Raw genomic sequence first — 13,982 nt, forward strand, 5'->3', positions numbered from 1 at the left:
GTACCCCCAGGCCTGGCCTGGGCCAATGCAGGCTTCTGTCTGTCTTGGCCACCCAAACACTGACTGTCAGGTCATTTTGTTATCAGTTTAATCTACACAGTTTAAAAAAAATCTGCAGAGACTGAATCGATTCTTGGGGCTTTTGAACCTCTGTATTTAGCCTAAGGGAGGAATCCTAACCCAAGTGTCAGACAGTTCCCTTCAACAGAGGCAGCACCTATCAAATCATCACAGCCTTTGTTTGGCACATCAGCGCAGATGATTAAGGAAACCTTTGGCAAAGTTTCCATTAATTTTGAAAGCAAGTATATGGTAGTTCAGTCTTGATTGCCTGCTCATCTGAAGAAAATAACACCAGATATTTTTTTTTAATGTGAACAGCAATCCAAGACAATTCTTTGAATAGAATCCCTCCAACGCCAAAGTCAGTAACTGGTTGCTTTCAAACTAGTAATTAATTAAATGGGTACTGTATCACAGAGGTTTTGAAGGTTTTTTTGGGTTTTTTTATAAGTGTACCCCCGGCAGCCGGACGCAGAGCAAGGGGGGATGGTGCGTGTCTGGATGTGGAGTGAGGGGTGGGGGGTGCGCAGCTGGATGCGGAGCGGTGGTAGCACAGGGTGGTGGGTAGAGGCAGCCGCTTACCAGCTCCTCCCCCCGCCCCCGGTCTGGCCAGGCAGGCTGCGCCTGTGAGGCCCACAGAGGGGCGCCCCTGTCCTCCCCCGCCCCCTGCTCCTGGGAGGTGGCGGTGCAGAGTGACGGGTGGCAGTGCTCCATCCCCACCCGCCCAAACATACCCCCTAGGGCCTTCCAAAGTACTCCTGGGGGTATACATACCCCTGGTTGACAACCTCTGCTGTAACAGGGTGCTTGGCATGCACCTGTCACTTTAAGAGGAGAGCCTGCATGAAAACCAGTCTGCAAGTGCAGCAGGGGCCGATTGGGGAGTTACCTAACCAGAAGGGGGCTGGGACTGAGGCATATAAATTCAGGGCTTGAGCCGGTCAGACAATCTAGTCCCAGGAGCCACAGGGATAGGAGCTCCTGGCAGCAGACCTATAGCAGGGCTCCTGCCTGAACATCGAAGCTGGGGGTAAACTCTGGAGGTTGGGGAAGGGACTAAGGGTTGAGGAGGTCCCTAGGGGCCCAGTAAGGTGTCTGGGAGCCCAGATAGGGGCTGAGAGTGGGACCAGAGGGTCCAGGAGCCCAGAGAGTGGCGAAGAGTGAGACCAGAGGCCCAGAAGGGGCAGAGTGTGTGACTCCAAGCAGGAAGGCAGCACTCAGGAGTAGCTGAGAGAGGCAAAGTGCCTGGGAGAAGCAAGCCTACTAGAGACTGAATGAACATCAGTGAGTTATAACACCTGTGAGGCATGGGGCGTGATGTGGAGGCAGATGGAGCCATGCAATTTAGCCCTTAAGGCAAGATCAGGCTTGGGAAGCCCTGGGGCAGCCTCCCATTTCCTAGAGATTAATACCAACAAGGCATGGCAGGGGAGGGAAAGGGAGTTTTGCCTGAGAGGCAACAAGGCCAAGGACTAAAATGGTAATCCAAGGGCAGGACGGCCACCCCTCAAGCAAAGACCCTGTTACAGATACCTTTTAAGTTTTGTTAGGAAGTGTATTACTTAACCATTTACTTGTACATGTGTATGGCACTTGTCAAATAAAGTTTTCTTTTGGATGGGGAGGAGTGACAGCTGAACAGCCTAATCATATCTGTAAGTCTTGTGAATGAGTCAAAGGGGCATAACAAGCACTCCGTTCCCCACAAAACATGTAACACTGCATTTCAGTGAATTCTTACCTGCACTGAAAGCACTGTACAAATGATTCACTGCACTATAGAGATTCCAGGGTTTTAATGCTAATGGACTACAGCACTGACAACCACCTTGTAATTCTTAAATTGTAGCAGTCTTTAGGATTAAGCATTGTTTGGAAAGATTATGTTTTACAAACAAATAATTACAGTGAAACTTTTAAAACTAAACCCCCAGGAGCACTTATCCTGGGTAGCTAGAATGCTCTGGCTGTTGAGGGGGAGAGAGGGGGAAAGAGGTAGATTTAATGCTCATTGTATTTGCAAGGGCTTTGGAAATATCATATATATTGTTTGAGTTTAAGTACCCTACAACAGAAAAATCTAATACTAATGTAAAAATCTGAAGTAACCTATATATTAACGTATAGTTTTAAAACCCATTTCTTCTCTGACTAGACAACTTCACACACTGAGGTAGGCAATGTAAATGTCTATCCACTTCAATTTAAGTCTGATTACACTAGAAAGTTTTGCCAGTATAGCTATGTTGGATACAGGTATCTGCCAGCAAAGCCCCTCCAATTTGGATCCAACTATGGTAACAGTAAGAGAGCTTCTGCTCATGTCAGTTGGGGAGATGGAAAAAAAACCCTTCTGATGCTGTAGATCATGTATCCACAAGGGGGCTGTGTCAATACAACTAATGGGGCAGCAGTTCTTAAAGTAGATAAACCTTTTGACTAATGCCATAAAGCTATTTTATACAGACAAGTGATGCAGAGCTATTTTGCAGAGACAAGGGTCTCTATTAAACTACAATAAGGCAGTTTAGAGCTTTCATCCCATTTTACTAAAGACCAAATCCTGCAAATATTATTTGGCCCTTACTCTTCCAAAACTCCCATTGACCTTATTGGGAATTTTCAAAAGTAAAATTAAACAAAAAGTTTCCCCTACACATTGAATTACATTGCCCTACTCAAGATTTTCCCCTACACAGTAAAGTTCACTATAATACATGAAATATCTTTTCAATAAAATGGAAAAGATTTTCTTTACATATTTTTAATTATTTGGCCCTGAGAAAGTAATTTTTTGTGGCATAATAAAAAGCTTGAATATAACATTTCAGAGGAGACCATTTCATATTTCAGGTAAAATTAAATATTTATTTTCCCATTCTGTGAAAAAATGTATTTATCTGGTGAACACTCAGAAAAGGCATAGTTAGCATCATTTTCTAAAGTAAGTAAAGCATTACTGAATTACTATTTTTCCAATATGATCAAATAAATATAGCTGAAAAACAAGCTAAGTATGTGAGTGAATTAAACTTCCTATTTCAAATGCAATGCATTTCTCTCACTTTCAAACTGACTACCAGCTCAATGCAATGCAAACACAATGGGGATTTCCACAAGAGTAAATACAGTCTGTGCAGAACACATCTAAATCACATTTAATAAAAACTTCCTTTTTTAACATAATTTGGTTGTTATGCAAGTACTTTGTTTCACATTTTTGATGTTCCCAAAACACACACACATACACATGTGCATGCACACACACACACAATTCTGAAACAAGGAACATCATAAAAGCACACACACTGAAAGAGGCTAGAACTGTCAGCTGACAGTACGGAAAGGTCAAAAGAAGAGTTATCCTGTGTGATATATCATTAACAATTTTTTTTAATTAATATAACCAATAAATTAAGTCAGAACTAGCTACATTGTTTCATCATTTCCTGCCGGTAAAGAAGGGCTTCTATTTTAAGACAGTGAAGTGAACAGAGAGAAGGAAGTCTAAACATTTTTGCAGATCTGGGGTTAAAAAATGAGCATCTCTGAAGTAATTTTATAGCGTGCAGAAGGTAAGTAATGTTTGATCAATTATTTTCACACCGAGTATAATGGTAATTTAGATGTCTATATAAATTACTAAGACTGACTTCTGCCTTTAAAAATATGAATTTAACAATGCTATGCTTTCTAGAACTACTAAAAGGAAATGTACTTACCACAATTCAACTTTTTAAATACAGTTCTACTGTGCAACTCTACATTTAAGCAAAACAAATGTTTTTCAAGAATACATGCAGCCACATAAGCTTCTTGTTCTGTATGTTAAAAGTAAGTAGTTGCTAAAAGTAACATCCATCCCAAATAGTTTATAATTATATAGTAAAATTGTTTGCTCCCACTGAATTACATTTGGACAGATTTTACTGATAACCTTAAATAAGCCCAAACTAACAAAGTTCTTTGAGGACATTTTAGGAAAGAAGAGGGGTGGTTAAGAAAGCAATTACATAGTTGCAAGCACTAAAACGGTAAGTGGTTTAGCTCGATATACAAACAAGAGAGCTAGCTCTAACTCTCAGTCAAAACCAGGAGGCAAAAAAACAATTCTGAGTTTGTCCTCTAAGTCTCATATGTAGCACCGAGTTGGAACTTCACCTTCTTTATTAAATATAGACACAAACAACAAAAATAAAAATAAATTTAAAAAAACAAGCAACAAATCTGAATGGTTCAGGGAAATCTTTTAATTAGTATCTTAAGAACTCCACTAATTATTAAAATATGATTAATTAAAATATTTGGAAAAATGACCCCTTTAAGATCTTATAAGTCACTTTATTCAACTTAACCAATTAAACATTTCTATCACTATCAATGTCTGGGAGAAAACAGTCAGCTCAGGTGCACATGAAGATCTGTGTGTGCTGATCTCCCATAAATATCAAATGCAAATACTGTGCAAACAGCAATGTCTACAATTCAATAATAAACACATTTATGCACACACAAGAATAAATATACTGATTGTTTTAATCTATTTATTTCTTACCTATGTAGTGCTTAAATGTTAGATTTCTAACTTTTATATTTAGAATGGACTTGTGATTACAGGACTAACATTCATTTTAACCATGGACAGTTGATTAAGTTAAAGAATGTCTTCAACAATAAAAAAACTCTGTTTGTAGATCTTAAAATACTACACTGTATAGATTGAAAAGACCTCCAAGTAAGCCACAGGTCACAGGTAACATCAAGTGTAAATAAGCAGACTAGTATATATTACTGTTGAACAACATAATCACTATAGTTACATAATTGACCCCGAATCTCAAGATAAAAAGTACATTAACAGTACACAATCTAAAACTATAACGAGAAAGAAAAAACAAAGTTTACGAGAATACTCACTACCCTAAATGTTTTCTCTTTATGTAGAAAAATGACTGTATTCTTAGTAATGTTATTTTTCTGACTGCTTTGACCATTTAAATTGACCAATAATACTTCATCATTATATTTACAGAATTGTCTTAATGATATTTGAATAAGAATTTCTTATGAAAAAGTGATCTAAACTAGACAGTCTTATAGATAAAATATCACCATATTAACAGCATTCCTCTTCAGGGGCTTTTGTTATGCTTTGGTATCTTGACATTTTATTTTTAGTTTACCCACATATTGCATGACTACTTCAAAAGGCATTTCTTAAACCCACTCCAGACCTCTTTCCTCATCAATACACTATACATTTTTTCCATCTGAGGTGTGAATTCCATTTTACCTTATGGCCCTCACATTAACATTTTTCCTTTAGTGACCTAATCTTCTTCAGACCAATCAGCAACATTTTGATTATCACAAAAAGCATCACTGAGACTGAGTTCAGCCTTAGGCATTAATATATAATTACATATATAATTATAATACTAATTACAAAATATTTTACAGTTTTAATATGGAGAACCAAAAATTAAACTAATAAATAAAACTTCATATTTCCAAGGCAAAACATAACCTTTAACTTAAAGGACTTTGGAAGACATTTCCTATGTAGGTATGTTACATCATAACTGTTCAGGATGGGAGTACCCTCCTTGAAAACATCTGGTATTGGGTGTTGTCAGACTAGGACAACGGTCTACATAGACCACTGCTGTGATCTTCTAGGGAAACTTTTATGTTCTTAAATTATATGCATGATAAACAATGCATTGATGTATAAAATACAAAAAATATATCATAAGAGTGAACTATGCTGCTATTAAAATGCATCTTTCATTTCCAAGACTAAAACGAACAGGCTACCGATAACCTTACAGAAATTGCATTCTCCTGCTGTTAGGAAAACTGTTAGCAGCATCAGGTATTAACTTTTGTCAAGGAGATTTCAACCCTCTCCAAAATGAAAAAATAGAAGGGAAAAAAAGGAGAACTGAGAGAGGAATACAGAATAAGTGAAACTCTCTTTGAAGATGTGTTGGAAGGCTAAGTCAAGGGTCAAGCGAAGTGGACCACGCCATCTACAAAATCAGTAAAAGACTAAGGTCCTGGACAGACATAACATTTGAACCACTTCAAAATGCAAGCAGATAGACATATGTGCACAATGAAGTGCTTTGAAAATGGCCAAAGCACTCAATAAAAAACCCCAAACCAACCCTGGATGAACTATTTTGAAGTGCCTCATTTTGAACCTTTTCCAATTACATCTGCACACATTACAGAGTATGACAGGGGTTTTCTCAGGCTTCCAGCATCTCATGGTGCTCCACCCTTCCCTCCCCTCCGTGGTGGGAGGTAGAACAGGATAGCCAGCCAATGATCACTTTCCTGTGCCCTCAGCCACCTACAGGGCTGGAGAGCAAGGATGCCTGAACACCTTTCTGCCTCTAGTCTTCCAGTTCCAGAAGTGGGGAGGCAGGGGGCAGGGCCTCCCAGGTCCATTGAGGGGCTACATGTCTCTCCATCATTGAAGCACTCCATATTTTAGTGGTATGTCTGCCCAAGGCCTAAGAAAAGACTACAATAGATTTATTCTTCCCTGCTAGCAGTCTCTAAGTAGACTAAAGAAAGAAGGACACCTCCTTTTTCCTTTCAGCAGATGAGCTAGTGCACTGACACTTACAATTCCATGCACTTATTGCCAAGAGACTGACATAAGAGAGACAGCCAGCACCTCATTTTGGGACAGCATGTTGCTAGCAGTCTCAGCATACCCACTTTTCCCAGCAGCTAAACTGCTCAGAAGGTCATCACCTTGAGGTTCTGCTCATGGTTCATTCCTCATCCCAATTTTTTTAAAACAACATGGCTCTAAGCTTAATCCTCTCTTTCATATATGTCTAGTACATTTTAAAGCCTGGGAAACGAATACTGTATTTAGAACCCAAGACATCATTTTTAGATATGTATTTTTCTTCTTCCCTTTACACGCTATATATTAGTTACACTTCTTTAACTGAAATTATTCTTTTTTGAATTATTAAATATCGCATCATTCCATCCACAAGTCTGACGTATGTAATCTTCTTGGGACAGAGACTGTCATTAATAGATAAAAGTCAGTAGCACAGTGTAGGTGATTATTCCTTAACCACAATTACTTTAAAAAAAAAGAAAAAGAAAAAAAAAGAAAGTTTCTATGTGACGCTTTAAGTCCCTTTGACGGTAATTTCACTTTTCATACTTCATTTTATTTGCTTTTAGGAAAAGTGTATGAGAAAAAAAAGACAATGAATGGATACAACCAAAACATTATGCCCGGAAGTCAACACCCCGAAGAATACCGGATTGCATCCCTGGTCTTCTATATCTTTGTATTCACCATTGGATTATTAGTAAATATCACAGCACTATGGGTTTTCAGCTGCACTACCAAAAAAAGAACAACTATAACTGTCTACATGATGAACGTTGCATTCCTCGACTTAATTTTTATATTATCCTTGCCCTTCCGGATAACCTACTATGGGAAAGGAATTTGGCCTTTTGGAGATCTGTTTTGTCGGACTGTCAGTGCTTTCACTGTGTTTTATCCAAGCATTGCTCTGTGGTTGCTTGCTTTTATAAGCGTAGATAGATTTATGGCTATTGTCCAGCCAAAACATGTGAAAGAACTGAAAAATACAAGCAAAGCTTTGATAGCCTGTATTGGCATCTGGATAATGACCCTTGCATCAACTTCCCCTCTGTTGTTTTTAAATTCAGATCCAGATAAAGCCTCAAATTTTACCACCTGCATAAAGATGCTCGACATTATTCACCTAAAGGAAGTCAATATGTTAAACTATTCTCGCTTGATTTTCTTTTTCTTGATTCCCCTGTTCATCATGATTGGATGCTACCTTGTTATTATTTACAATTTCATCCATGGCAGGACTTCTAAACTGAAACCCAAGGCCAAGGAGAGATCTATAAGAATTATAGTTACTTTGATTGTGCAAGTGCTTGTCTGCTTTGTACCCTTCCACATTTGTTTTGCATTCCTGATGTTGCAAGGCGAAAACAAGAGCTACAATCCATGGGCAGCATTTACCACCTTCCTCATGAACCTCAGTACCTGCCTAGACATTATTCTGTACTATATAGTTTCTAAACAATTTCAGGCTAGAGTCATCAGCGTTATGCTTTATCGTAATTATCTGCGAAGCGTACGTAGGAAGAGTTTTCGATGTGGGAGTTTACGATCACTGAGTAATATAAACAGTGAGATGATATAATACGCAAGACAGATTTGTAATGCAACCCAGTGATGCTTACTAAGGGCCATTTTTCAAGCCACACTGGAAAACGTTCTATAGTCAGCAATACTGGGACCTTTTATATATGTTATAATGTAACTGTTAAACAAGCAGTATACCATATAGTGAAAACATGAATATTGCATCTACCTGTTCTAAAGGAATATGTAAATCTGAGATGAACCTGGATATTGAAAAATCTATCTTCTGAGTGAAGAAGACACGCAAATACGTTGTCAATTAAATACATATTTCAAGCTGTGAAAAAGGTGACAATATCTATGCTAAATAAAGCAGGCAGATCTGCAGTATTTTGATATAACCACTGGCTAGCCTACTTGAAAAGGTGTGGGATTTTTTTGGATTTACATGTCTAATTGAACAAAAAGCAAGAATAAGTTCAGCTTTTTCTAAAACAAAATCATGCACGTAGAAAAAGAAACCTGACATTCATTTACCCAAAATCTCTTTGATTCAGCAGCACTTTAACACCCTAAAATTAATGACATTCTATAATCAAATAAAAGCAGTATAAAAGATAAGTAATTTAAAATGTCCATTACTTTAGCATGGTATAGTACACCTCACCGCTAGCATCTGCTATACACCCAACCTTACACTTACAATGTTTAATCTGAATAAGGTGTATAATCAGAATAATTAAAATGAATTAAATATGTTAATTTATATAAATAGCATCTCACCAATACCTTTCAAAGCAGTGAACTTCATATATTAATCTCCAATCCCTGTGAAGACTGATATGCACCAACACACTTAACAGCTAATTTAGAATGTCTAACACATGCTTTTTTATTATGTTAACTTCCATATGCCCTAGTCACCGTGACTAGGGCAGGGTGAGCAGGGCACAATCCTCAGATGCCAACTCTTATGGGGCACAAGATTCTCCCCCTTCCCCCCACTCCATGAGCAGTTCATCTGAGGAACAGAGTGAATCCTGCAAAATGGACTACAGTAATGTTAGTTGTGGGATTTTAACACTAACTTTGCTACTAAAAAAAAAGTGCGCAAAATTAATAAAAACATGTGGGAATACTGTACTGGGTAGAAAAGATATCAATATTTTGCCATATATTGCAATGCAACTCCTTTCAAAAGTATGTGGCAGAATTGAAAGTAACCATGGAAAAATAATATCAAAAATACTACTATACATAAGTAGTACCATCATATTTGGAAAAGAATTATTATAAAAATAATGTTTGGGCCAAGAACTTTTACACTGCACTATAAAAAGGACTAACTGCACTTGAAAGGTTTAATTAGGAGGTCATTCCCTAAATCTGTAATAATTAATCTCTTGAAAACAAATTTAAAATGATTAGAAATAAACAAGCCCATTAAGAGCTACTTACAATCCAGAGGGCAAGCTGCTGATAGTGATGCCAAAGACATACTGCACAACTTCTACAAGAAGAAGATCAAACAAAGCTGAAAGCATCCAGGAGCCCAGTAAAAAGGACTGAAAAAGAAAAAAATAAAATAGGTCCCAAACACAGATCAGTTTACATAATTAGATTTAATTAAATGGTATTCATGGTGTTATTTCCATTAAACATATGGATCTCATATCTAAATATGCCAAAGAGTCCATTTCAGGTCTTCAATTAAAGACAAATATACATTAGTATCAGACTAGACTTTTGATATTAAGCAATGAAAAAGAATTAGATTGGTAGATAAAATTCAATTCCATGGGCCCACTGAAATGTGTTGACAGAACCATTGTTTATTAAATAAAAAATTAAAATGGTCTCGAGTAAGTGAGTAGGGTTGGTAAGCCAGTCAATTAACTGGACAATTGACTGCATATTTTTAACCAATCAAAGTTTATAGCACTTTTACAAACAAACAAACAAACAAACAAAAACCCAACACTACATCTTTTTGTAGTTTTCTTGACAGAAATATTATTTTACCGTTTTTTAACGCATTTCTTAATGGAAAATTTGTGGGTTGGGGGTGGGGGTTGTTGTTGGTCTGTTTTTTACAAATTTTTATTCACTGATAGTTGACCAGTCAATTGACCAAACTATTTGACCAGTCAAATCCTCAACCCTAGTCTTGGTCTTAGAATACTAAACAGGAATTTTAAATCTGATTCATGTAAATAAATCTCCAATTAAGAATATATCTTAACATTAACACTACTTTTAAAAACAAGCATGCAATTGTAAAAGGCATTCTTCAACAGAGAGTGCAGCAATAAAAACTGCAATACCATATTTACTCAAATATAAAGACAAAGTTCCCCACCCCCTCCCATCAACTCAAATATAAAAGAAAAGGTCCCCCCTCACCAACATTGTGGGGAAACCCCTCATCTTACATTTGTATACAAGGAAACGGCATTAAATACATCATCTATCCTTGAACTGCTGCTAAATGCAGCATGTGCTCAGTAGTGGAAACCAACTATGAAGTTGATTAAATTCAGACGACACTGAGCATGACTGTAAAGTACATGGCCCATATAGGGCAAACATACTGATGGGAACCTACCAAAAAGATAGGTTAGTGTAACCCATCTGAATATGACATATGGTAAGACACTGAGTGCAGTCCTCCTCAGCACCAACTCTTTACATCTCAACTTCCTCTTTACTCGCACAGCTTAGCTGCGGGTTTCCCCCCCGCCCATTTCCAGTTATTGCTGTTTCTTCACCAGCCTTAAATGTCTGGCAAACATTACAAAACAGGGTCCCAAACAGTTCACCCAGAATCCCTTTTGCCCCTCACTCAGTCTGGCATATATAATCAGTGGGGCCCCGTCCTCCATGAGGTGAAGTCAGACCAGGCTGCCCTGCACCTCATCTGCAGATACATTTTTGGAGGGTCCCAGGACTCATGACAGGAACACCCAGTTCCAGTTATGAGTGGGGAGCTAATCAGCACACGGATCCTTTGTGGGAGGTATCTGGAGTACAGACACATATTGTGTAGTGCTGAGCTGTGGGATCACCATGGCTTGAAATGCTGTTGACTCTGATGGGGCCTAATCAATGAACTATATGGTAAATCATGAGCCTTTTGGCTTTGGACTAATATTATACATAGTTTGTTCTCGATATAAGTAGATGCTAAACTGCTACTTACAGTTTATGGAATACCTGTGCTAAAACTTGTAGCAGTTTCAAAAAAGATAAAATGCATCATTTCTGGGTGAACTAAGTCTATGGGTACTATATGCAAATTGCTATGTTTATTCAAGGTTAGGTTTTTTTCAAATTTGTTCCTCACCTCCATATGCTCAGGGAGATCAGGGCCTGTGATAGTAAGGAGGAGGGATGAGCCTGCAGAGAGAAATGTGGCAGAGCACAGGTTGTGCCTGCCACTTTAAGAGGTTTCAGGCAGGCTCCGAGTAGCCAGCAGGAGCAGTCTGGCCCAATTGGATGGTCACATGACAGAAGGGGGCCAGTGGATTAGAGGAGGGCTGGGCCACCTTAGTATAAACCCAAGCCCTAGGGGCAGAGCTGGCAGTTACACCTAGGGAGCCAGAGGAGCAACATGATTCAGCCTGCAGTTCCCAAAACATCTGGAGCTGCAAGTAGGGTAGGAACTATGGGGAAGGAAGAGGTTCCTGGTCCTGGGTAAGACCTGAAATCTACACCCTGCTGGGGTCTGAAGGTGTGCTGGGGCAGTCCCCAGGAAATGCCACACTTGTGCCCTTCCAGTGAAAGGTAAGGATAGCGTACCAGAAAGCCTCAGCCCCCATGACCTGGTGGGTTACGCCATTGAGGGGACAGGTTTGGGGTACAGGCATGTCAACAGACATCTGAGTGGGCCATAGGCTGAGTTTGGGCTGCCCGAGGCCAGAAAAGACCAGGGGACAGAGTCAGCCCAGAGTGTGGGACAATAGGCCTAATGCCCTGTTGTACAGTAGGGCCTGAATTGGGTGGTCTGAAGGTCTATGAGGGGCCAGGACCAAGCACAAGAGAGAGGACGCCTGAAGGGCTGTATGAAGTAGGTCTAAAGGGGCCTGAAGGGCCATACAGAGGTAGGGCAGAGTGCGTGGCACGTGGTGGGGCAAGAATGAGTGGGACACAGAAAAAGGGGCATTGGGAGTGGGACCCAGTTATGGGGTGTGAAAGGGGCCCGGCATAGGGGCAGTTTGGCCCTGGGAAGGGCCAAGTGAGAGTCAACTGTTTGGATGCCATCTGCAAGGCATGGGACACAGTATACGGGGAGGTTCATAGCCGTGTATTATGCCCTTGGCATCAGGGCAATAAATGGACAGTGTCCCACCTGTCAACAACTATTCAGTTCCATCAAAGGCATGGCAGGTGAGTCAGCTGGGCAGGCCAATGATTGGACCGACCTTGAGACATTCCCCTGTCACAGGAAGAAGTTGGGGGAGGGGGGCAGGTGCAGAGGGTGCTTCCTGAACCCCCAGATTGGTTTTCCCTGCTGTAGCAGTAGGTGGTCAACAAATCCAAGACAAACCTCCAGTGCAGACTTAGATTCTATGCTTGGGAAATTACAGCAAATGTATACATTTTTCATCTACAGAATCTAATGATTGGGCAAGTTATCTTATAATCAGTATTGTCTTATATTCAAGTAAATATGGTAAATCTGAGACAGAAGATTTTAACGTGATTAGCAATCACTGTATTGAAAAAAATATACATGTAACTTACTGAAAATTTTCTGCTGCCATATCTTCTTTCAAATATTCTAAAGTTGTAAATGAGCAAGCTGCTGCAGAATGCGTCTTTTAGATCAAGACATACCGTTCTTCCACATACAAGTCTCCAAATCTAGAAGATTTTAAAAAAGCACCAGGATCTTTAATTCTCATTCCCAATGGAAGTTCTTCCAGGGACATGTATTCAGATAAAGCATATTACAAAAGAGGAAATATTTAACAAGAACAGCCTTAGTAAATAAAGTGGTCCATTTTTTTTTCTGTAATAGTTGGTCAAAATTGATTAGTATATTTTAGTAAATCTTGTTTAAAAATAAAAATATTTTCCAGTAAACTTTATTTTTTTAAGTGCCATGCAGGTCAGACGAAATTTACTTTCATGCTTCATGTTTGCAAATACCAACTGTTAAACAACCCTAGTAAAGTTCTATCTGTTGGACATACAACTACACTGCTACATTCGGGTCCCAACATTTGGCCTGTGAACTTCAAGCTTCTCAGGGCCAAAAGTACTGACTGAAGTCTATTGACCCAAGCTTTTCAGGAGCAATAACTGAGTATCCTAACTTTTATGGAAGGGTACCTCACAGGAAAACTGTTTTAAGCCTCCAAGGCCAGTGCTGACTCCCCAAGATAACCCAATAATTTAAGTATACCTAAAACTCCAACCTGTGGGCACACTGTGTTTACAGTTCACCACTTCAGAGAGATGTAATAATTGAAGCAAACAGGCACAAGGATTTTGTAGGGGTTCCAAGACGCAATCTCTTTTCACTTTAGCTATCAGAAAAATCTAGACAAAACGATAAATGCCTTCATATATTTATCCGACTCCATTTCTCCCGCATTCAAGCATTCTTAAAAGTTTATATCAGATGTCTCAAAGGAGTCGTCCTTCCCTAAATCACAGGAATACAGCAGTGACCTAGTGTGTCATCAAGTCCAGTCCCCTTCTATCACGGACAACCACATCATATAATTGCTTTTGTGAAGTG

At 39.2% G+C, this 13,982-nt stretch overlaps 2 protein-coding genes across 3 annotated transcripts in view; one reads left to right on the forward strand and one right to left on the reverse strand.

The window, feature by feature from the left end:
• The window catches only part of GPR18 (G protein-coupled receptor 18), a 10,463-nt gene extending 1,857 nt beyond the window's left edge, over positions 1-8,606 (forward strand). Inside the window, exons 1-2 of one of the 2 annotated variants that reach the window (XM_006027405.2) lie at positions 3,494-3,638; positions 7,282-8,606. In XM_006027405.2, the coding sequence (XP_006027467.1) occupies positions 7,308-8,294 (987 nt within the window). In that variant the 5' untranslated portion in view covers positions 3,494-3,638; positions 7,282-7,307 and the 3' untranslated portion in view covers positions 8,295-8,606. Of the gene's footprint in view, positions 1-3,493; positions 3,639-7,281 lie in introns of those variants that run through there. The other variant, XM_006027406.2, reaches the window with a different exon arrangement.
• The window catches only part of UBAC2 (UBA domain containing 2), a 199,738-nt gene that overhangs the window by 144,650 nt on the left and 41,106 nt on the right, over positions 1-13,982 (reverse strand). Inside the window, exons 3-4 of the mRNA XM_025208617.1 lie at positions 12,980-13,099; positions 9,695-9,801 (exon numbers count right to left, since the gene is read on the reverse strand). Coding sequence (XP_025064402.1) covers positions 9,695-9,780 — 86 coding nt within the window. The 5' untranslated portion in view covers positions 9,781-9,801; positions 12,980-13,099. The remainder of the gene's footprint in view (positions 1-9,694; positions 9,802-12,979; positions 13,100-13,982) is intronic.

The sequence above is a fragment of the Alligator sinensis genome, unplaced genomic scaffold, assembly GCF_000455745.1.
Source record: "Alligator sinensis unplaced genomic scaffold, ASM45574v1 scaffold744_1, whole genome shotgun sequence".
NCBI classification, from domain to species: domain Eukaryota; kingdom Metazoa; phylum Chordata; order Crocodylia; family Alligatoridae; genus Alligator; species Alligator sinensis.